The 8,889-nt window shown below is 33.1% G+C and overlaps 1 protein-coding gene across 2 annotated transcripts; it reads left to right on the forward strand.

The window, feature by feature from the left end:
* Window positions 1–268: 268 nt before the first annotated feature.
* On the forward strand, window positions 269–2,290 carry LOC132636247 (acetylajmalan esterase-like). 2 transcript variants are annotated; one of them, XM_060352995.1, is made up of 2 exons: window positions 269–965; window positions 1,611–2,290. In XM_060352995.1, exons 1-2 carry the CDS (start codon window positions 284–286, stop codon window positions 1,760–1,762), a joined length of 834 nt encoding a protein of 277 aa, XP_060208978.1. In that variant the 5' UTR covers window positions 269–283; the 3' UTR covers window positions 1,763–2,290. The 2 variants fall into 2 exon arrangements, with proteins under 2 accessions (XP_060208978.1, XP_060208979.1); XM_060352996.1 differs by having other exon boundaries at window positions 1,856–2,290.
* Window positions 2,291–8,889: the final 6,599 nt, after the last annotated feature.

Here is an 8,889-nt window from a genome sequence, read left to right on the forward strand (position 1 = left end):
GATATTTTTTGCTTTTTAAGAATCAATTTGACTAAATTTTAAAATTAAATTGAATTTGATTAACTCACTATTTTAAAATCTAAATTTATTTATTTAAAAAATACATAAAAACTTACTATAAATTATAACTTTTTTTATATCAATTTGATAAAAAAATACTATTAATCAAAATTCACGTAGTTTGAATCTTAAAAAACTAATTCAAAAAACGAAAAGTATAATATAAATATTTTAGGGCAGCTAGAGAACGCTAGGACCTTTCCGACCATTCTATAAATAGCACATGAGCAATTCCAGTTTGGACCAGAAACATTCTTCAATGGCTGCTCTTCTTTCTTTAACCCAATATTCCTTGTTCCTTTTACTCAGCACTTCCTTATTCTTCTCTCCTTCATTTGCTCAAACTAAATGCAACATTAAATATGTATACCAACTTGGCGACTCCCTTGCCGACAACGGGAATGTCATCCGGACACCTGGCGCCTCCATCATCTTCAAAGCCGATCGCTCTCCTTACGGAGAGACGTTCTTCAGAAAACCTACTGGCCGTTTCTCGAACGGCCGTGTAATTACTGACTTTATTTCCCAGTCATTCAAACTCCCTTTACTCAATGCTTACTTAGACAAAGGTGCAACGTTCACCCAAGCGGTGAACTTTGCCGTAGCTGGTGCTACAGCACTTGACAATTCCTTTTGGGCAGCACGAAACATTCGGTTGCCCAACTGGAACACGCCTTTGTCGAACCAACTAAGTTCGTTCAAAACACATCTTCAGTCTACAAGAGGGAATCTCAAAGACTCTCTTGTAATAATGGGAGAATGGGGTGGAAATGATTACTACAATGGTTTCTTCCAGAATAAACAGATCCCAGAAGTTAGGACCTATGTTCCTTTTGTTGTTGCAGGGATTATGAAAGGCATCAAAGATGTGATTCAGCAAGGAGCAACACGCCTGTTGGTTCCAGGTATTCAGAGACGGATCTAAGATCTTTTAAATTTTTTAATATTGAACACATTGTATTTCCTCCCAAGTTAACTTTTATTTGTTCAATTTGGAGATTTAGAAAATAAGTAATTAATGCTAAGGTAAAACATGAAAAAATATGATTTTCTCTTGATATATTAAAAGTAAAAATATATTTTTACTAGAACAAGTAAAAGTGAATGAAGTGAGTACTTTTAAGTTGAAATTGGGTATAGGAATTTAGATATTGGTACTCGCTAATTCATTATAAATAGGTATAAATATAATAGGAGAAGATATGCTGGCATGATACACATGTATCAAATGTGAATACTACTCTTTTGATATGCTAGTAGAATATTGCGCTTACTATGATTGTATGTCTTGAAAAAGAAAAGCTACGTAATAGTACTCTGATATGTAAATAAGGATAATTTTAGAAATATAAAACTAATTCCTTCTTGAAAGTCTAAAACGCCACTCATTTTAAAACAAAATGAAAAGAGAAAAACACCACTTATTGGAAATGGAGGTAGTACTATTTATCGTAATTTTAATGAGTTTTTATATATAAATTTATGTTACGTGTTCAAAGTTATTGTTTCAATTGAACCTGTGACCTAATATGTTACATCCGCCCCCGCAGGTATTTACCCTCTAGGATGCCTCCCATTATACCTCACCTCATTCCCCTATAACAATACAAGTGCTTATGACAATTTGGGTTGCTTGAGAAACTACAACGACTTCGCTTCGTATCACAATCGATACATAAATAGGGCTATCGCAAACCTATAACGCTCATTCCCAAATGTTAGCATTGTTTACGGGGATTTCTATGGTGCGATTTTGACACTTATACGTAGCCCTTCTTCGTATGGTTTTACCCAGAATACGTTGTTAAGTGCATGCTGTGGAACTGGAGGACGACATAATTTTAACTTTGGGACAGTATGTGGAGCTGCTGGAATTAAGGCTTGTTCGAATCCAGCACAATATGTTCATTGGGATGGAATTCATTTGACAGATGAAGCTCATCGTCGTATTACCGATATTCTTGTTAAAGACATGTTGTCCAAATTCAATTGTGTTGTTTAATTAGGTTGAAGATTATATATCCAAGAAAGGATATAGTTGGATGTTTTTAAATATATAGGATGAGAAGTATCGTATCTTCTTCACTATGACGAGGAGATATTAAGCTATAAATAAGAGGATGATTTTGTATGACGTTTTATTTGGTTGTAATTTGATGAGGGGGGAAAAACAGAGTGTTTGAAGTTGAAGTTTAAATTAAATAAAACTATCACAAAGTTTTTTGTTTCCTATCCAGTATCTGATACTCGTATTAAGGCTTGATTAAATTTGGATTCACGCCTCCCTAACAAAGGCTTGTTGGGCGATTATATATCTAGAGGATTCGAACCCAAGACAGCTGACTAAGGATAAAGAAGCACTTACCACTCTACCGCAATTCTTGTTCGTAAAAGTATTTGAAGGTTATAATTGTGTTTGGTCGTGAATTTCATTTGGAAAATAATTGATATTTGTTGAATGAAAACCATTTATTGCACTTAAATTCCTATTTAATTTAATTTTTCAAACTTCAAATGTTATATTTTTAAGTTGACCTTGAAATAAGCGACCAAAACAAACAACTACTATTAGTAAAAAGAAAATATCAAATATAATGTTCCAAAAATTATCTAATGGGAAAATTTTCCGTTTGTTGAGTGGAGCTAGAGGATTTGATAATGTGCTGGCTTTTGTGATGTATGGGGATTCAAACCTAGAACTCGCCATTTCTTGCTAAATTAATGAAGAAAAATAATTGTTCCAAGTTTAATTGAGCCAAATGAGACTACATTTAATTTCATTTCATTTCATGCAGCTAGCTCGTCACGAGATGCGGAAAAAAAAAACATGCTGCCTGTCACATGGGTTTGACCCTTTCACGGCTAGATGTCTCTTCAATTATTTTACTCCTTTCGTCCCCGTATAGTTGTCCACCATATTAAAAATGTTCGTTCCAAAACACTTAACAATTAATAAAATTAAGACAAAATTAATTAATTTTTTTCTTTTGTCCTTAATATTAATTATTTTTTAAATTAATCAATATTGATTAGAGTGCAATTTATTAAAGTGAGATAAGAATAATATAATAAAAATACACTTTTATTTATAATCCTTAAAGGATGTGTAAAAAAAAAATAGACAAGTAATATGGGATGGAGGGAGTAGCATACAATGTTGTAACCAGCTAACATTGGAATATCAATGTCTACTTAAAAATTAAAAAAAAAAAAAAAAAAAAACAATGACGCAGGATCCATTCATATTTTTATTTTGTTGTATATAGATAGAACATCATCGATGATGAGGTGCTTCTTGTTTTGTAAATGAGATCTTTAACTTTACTGGTCAGTCATATTGAAAGTGTATAAACAGATTTTCTTTAATAAAGCATTTAGTTTGCTTTATTTAGTTTGTAATTGTTAAGGCTTAATACGCAAAAGGTATATTTGCATTGAGGGGCTGGGGCGGATGCAACGTTCAAGCACTTGTTCATCTAAAGTCTAAACCCAGCAATTTCAACGCGAATAATACATTTATTTGTAAAAGTTTATCAAAATTATGATAAATAATAAATTCAAATTCATAATTTTAAAAATACAATGAGTTTAATATTAAAAACTTTAAAAATTAAATTCTGAATTACCCCGTGTATATACTTGCACAAGAGTTTGTTTCCCACTCTCCAATAGTACGATGTCGCTCAACCAGACTCTTGTCCTGAACAAGCATAAATCTACATGTGTAATTGCTGATTTTGATTTTAAAAAGACTAGAATAAAAGAATACAAACAATGAAAAGAAAGAGGGGGAAAAGGGATGATCATCGACAAAGGGGTGGAAGGAGTCATTCTAAGTAGGCGTTTGAATATGAACTTGAAATCCATCCATTAAGGTAGAGGTTGATTCGAAGTTCACTACTAGGAAATACGAAATTGTAACAGAATATTTGTAACGGACTAGTTCATCACAATTTCGTAACCGATTTTTGACGATTTTATGACAAACTTCATCAATGTGGTAAAATTTTGGACTTATAAATTTGTGACGAAAATGATGATTTGACGCAATTCTATCACAAATTTATGACGGAAAGAATGATTCTATTACAATTCGTAAAATAAGGCACAAGTACCTTCCTGAACTTTATCCGAAGTTTCAGAAACACTTTATCTTTATCGGGATCCTATTACCCCCCCCCCCCCCCCACAACTTTTTCCCCTGTATTTCTTAGCACCTTATTTGTTGACATGGACAAGGACGTGAGAACACCTCCTTCAAGCGCGTAGGAGCACTACAAGAAAGAATAGAAATCGCAACAAAAAGTTTTTTATTTGGCAACAACTTAGTTTTATTGTTGGCAAATGATTTTTTTGTTGTCAAAGAATTTAATTTTGTTGCTATAGTATTGATTATTGTTGCAAAAAGTACTTTTGGCAACAAAAAAAAAAGTTGTTGCACGTTGTTGCAATAACAGCCGTTGGGAAAAGTTCATGCAACAAAATATTTTTTTTTGTTGTCAAAAATACTTTTTGCAACAATAATCAATACATGACAAAAAAAAAAAATTTGTTGCCACATATATTTTTTCTTGTAGTGGAGCTTTAAGAAAAGGGCTGTAACCTATACAAAGTGGCCATGTGTGAGTCCCAAAGCAGATTCTCAAGAGCTATTCATCAAAATACAAAGGTTCTTCATCCCCATTCTATCACCCATTTTCAAGAGCTTCAAATTTGATTTTGGGTCTCGAAATTCACAAAAACTTAGCCATATCCGCACCAATCAGGCTCAAATTTCAATTACAACTTCACAACAACATCATCACCAAACCCCAGTAATCAATCTGGCCAACAACATCATCACCAAACCCCAGTAATCAATCTGGCCAACAACTAAGAATTTCGATAAACTCATTTTGTTGCACTTCAAGCTTTTTCAAGGTTCAACAATGTTGAATTCAAATTTCTTTCTTCATTTTCAAATGTCAGCAACAACTAAGAATTTAGAATGAGTTTAGCACTTGAATCTCAACTTCAATACTTCAACAACCTTCGAATCTGCTCAACAACTCCAATTCTTTTTCAAGTTCATACAAAAACAATAACAATAACAATAACAGTCCTTTTCATTTTTCTAAATATAAAGTGATATTTTCAATATATTTTGGAATTAAAAAGAAAACAAAAAGGAAGAAAATGAAATAATTTTTTCAAAAAAAAATAAAAAAAAATGCGATATTACACGTGGCAGCACATGTATTTCACTATCTACCAAGCTTGGTCCATGTAATATCACACGTTATTGAAGTTAATCACAAAAGCTTCTTTGACTAAAACCTTTTGGATTTAGCTAATATTTCCAATCATTTTAGTTGAAATACTATGCAGGCACTTAAACATAAAAAACGTGATATTTTTAAAAAGTAGAATTCAGAAAGAAAACAAAAAAAAAAAAGTAAAAAAAGGATATTTAGAGAGTGTATGTGGACATGCATGCATTTAACTTAAATACAAGTTGAAATTTTGTGAGCGAAAAAAATATTACTTGAAAAACTTATCAAAATCACTTTTTCAAATTTGAAATTCATTTTCAATTTTTTTCCCTAAAAATCAGTGTAATGTATTACATGTTGTTTTGAATTATTGTTTCGAATAAAAATGAAAAATTTGTATGGACAAACGGGATATCAACTTCTCCCATTGGGAATTAGGTAGGCCACCGTGACAGCATAAATTTTATCTTTTGAAGAACAAGTAGTACTAATTTAAATTGAATGGTGAAGGAGATGACAATACTTGAGCCGATTAATTTTAACTTGAGGGAGAGGGAACCTAAATTAAATGATTTAATAATTTAGAAGTGAAGTTGATGTTTTTCATGCCTAAAGAACATCTTTCGTCCTCTTTATCGTTCCCAGTGGGTGTTCATGGGTCGGTTTTGGGTTAAAACCAAAACCAAGCCAATTTAGTCGATTTTTAAAATTATTAAAACCAAACCAATTTAGTCAATTTTTAAAATTATTAAAACCAAACCAAACCCAATATAATACATATCCATTGGTTTGGGTCGATTATTTGGTTTTTAAGAAAACTAACGACATTTCTCTCTTTCATGTTTTTTTCCTAAAACTAGGAGAAAATTTTCTATCATTTTCCAACTTATAATTCGTTATTACCCGTTTGTTGTGGTAGCTATAATTTTCTTGCATTATGGAGAAAATGTCTTAGGATTTATGATTTTAAATAAGTGAATAAAGTTTATAAGAAATACAAAAAATGAATCTAGGTAAATCTCAATTCTCATGGTAGTTGTTTCTTTGAATAAATGAGTTTGACTTCATGAATTTCTTTTTTTAAAATAGGCTTAAGGTATAAAGTTCATTAGCTTATTAAAGATAAATAAAGTTTTGCCTAAAAAATATATAAATTCTTTAAAAGTAATATATATAATATAAAATTATGTATTAAATTTGCCCGTTCCATTTTTTCTTCGGTTTGCTTTTAGTAAAACCAAAACCAAATCAAACATTATCGGTTTTTAAAAATTTAAAACTAAACCCAAACCCAAGTAAATATCGATTTATTTAATCAATTTGTTTCGGTTTTCGGTTTGGATCGATTTTTAACCAAATCGGGAACACCCTAGTTCCCACACTAACAAGTACAAAAGTTGTTTTCTTTTTCTTGCCACAAAGGTACCTGTTTGAAATTGTTATCGATTTACCCTCGTAGAGATACTATTAGTTTGTGGTGAAAAAACAAAAAAGATACTATTAGTTTGTCATGAGAAAAAAAAAAGGAATATTTTTCTTTTTGGAAATTATTTAATTTTACTATCCCTACTTACATTTAATGACATCATTTATAGGACCCAGTTAAAATCGAAGTCTACATTTTTAAAGGAAAAAGTATCAAATTGTCACGACCCGACTAGAGGGCCATGACGGGTACCCGAAGCTAACTTCCGAGCACTACTTATCCTGCTACCATCATACCTAACCTGTACACGTATACTCTCTAAGATGACACTTACTACGAATTGATTATAACCTACTGAGTAAAACCTGTGCATATATACATAAGCCTTCACGGCACCAAAAGAATGATATACAAAATATACTATAAGGGTCACATAACATTTATTACCCACACACAAATATCTACGAGCCTCTAACTGAAGCACCGAAGTCATGAAGACGGAACAGGACCCCGCCATACCCGAGTATGTACACAAAAGAACATATCAGAAACTGCACCTCCGGAGTAGGGAAGTGCTCATGTGCACACTAATCCGACACCTAGGAATCTGGGTCATCGCCCTGTCTACCTGTAGGCATGAACACAACGTCCATAAAAGAAAAAGGATGTTAGTACGAACAATGTACCGAGTATGTAAGGCATGCGTAGCAACATAATAAGTAAATACAGAAAGCATAATAAGAAGGATAAATGAAACTGCGTGCCCCTGGAGGCGGAATCATGCATGCTCGCCTTTGCCGTTTAAAACATATCATTCATACATACATAAATTGTAATAACATCATTAGCCTGCGTCAGGGCCTCCCGCGTCGGGCCTCCCGCATCCGGGTTAATCATCTCACGCCGCCCACTAGTGGTGTCATGCCCGTGCCATAAAGACACGGTGTTAACATTATCCATAAGCCGCCCACCGAAGTGGTGTCATGCCCGGCCAACTAGACACGGTGTATCATCATTATGTACATAACATCAAGCATGCATGCGAGCTCAAGTAAAAGCTATAGCTCCATCGGAGTGACGTAAGGTCGGGAACCTTCGATTATATTATGGAACATCATCATCGCTATGCCTCGCCTTGAAAGAACTAGTATCCTGAGGTAAGGCAACAACAAAGAATAACATCAATGAAATCATAAACATAGAAATATCAGTTTCATGAAAGCATAATTATCATCATCACTATCATAAAACATATCTCGTAAAAAGCTCTTAAAGATCTTTGACTTTCGTCTTCAAGGACTAGCCTTAGCATACCTTTGAATGAAGGGGACTAGCCTTAGCATACCTTTATGTCTCCTTAACGATATCGACTAGGCGCTTTCCTTCCGAGCTCACAATTCTACATACAAAAGGGTTCGTACTAAAATTAGATCATCGGAAGTATACTTAAGCTTAAACTAAAGCGGCTAGGGCTAATGACAATTTGGGTAGCATTTCCTTTGTTTCTGAAACTTTTTCCATACAATAAAGCAGCTCCCAAACATCACGACAACATGCATAATATCATAATACATAAGTTCCTTCGAGTTAAACATTATTCAACTTCCCCATTCACTTTCAAAATCCTCCATAACCATAACTACAATGCAACATCACGTTCATCATTCATATAATACTTCCTCAATATCATTAGTGTCATTCGTAATAATATTATACTCATATTACACCACGAATCATGAGTCAAGCTATCTTTCAACTCAACATACCACTAGTCACATACTTGAGCTCATATTCCATTTTTCTTTCCTAATTCAAATTCTTCAACTACTCAACACCATCAATAACATGAAACAATTATAAACTCACCTTTGATTATGTAGGAATGATCTTTGGATGGAATTACTCCTCTTGAGAAAAACTCAACTTCAATACCAACGAGATTCTTATCTTCTACCAACCCTAGGGAGCATCCACACCCTTGATTCTACCAACTTTTGTTGTTTGATCCTTAATTTTCCTCTTAGATATGTGTTAGTATGAGATAGAGAGAATTCTAGAGGTTTAGAGAAAGTTGGAGAAGTGAAAATGAGAAATAAAGAAGAAGGGTCGTTTATATATAGAAAATAAAATTCGGACCCGACCCGAAATATA

This window comes from Lycium barbarum, chromosome 4 (genome assembly GCF_019175385.1).
Source record: "Lycium barbarum isolate Lr01 chromosome 4, ASM1917538v2, whole genome shotgun sequence".
In the NCBI taxonomy this organism is placed as follows: domain Eukaryota; kingdom Viridiplantae; phylum Streptophyta; class Magnoliopsida; order Solanales; family Solanaceae; genus Lycium; species Lycium barbarum.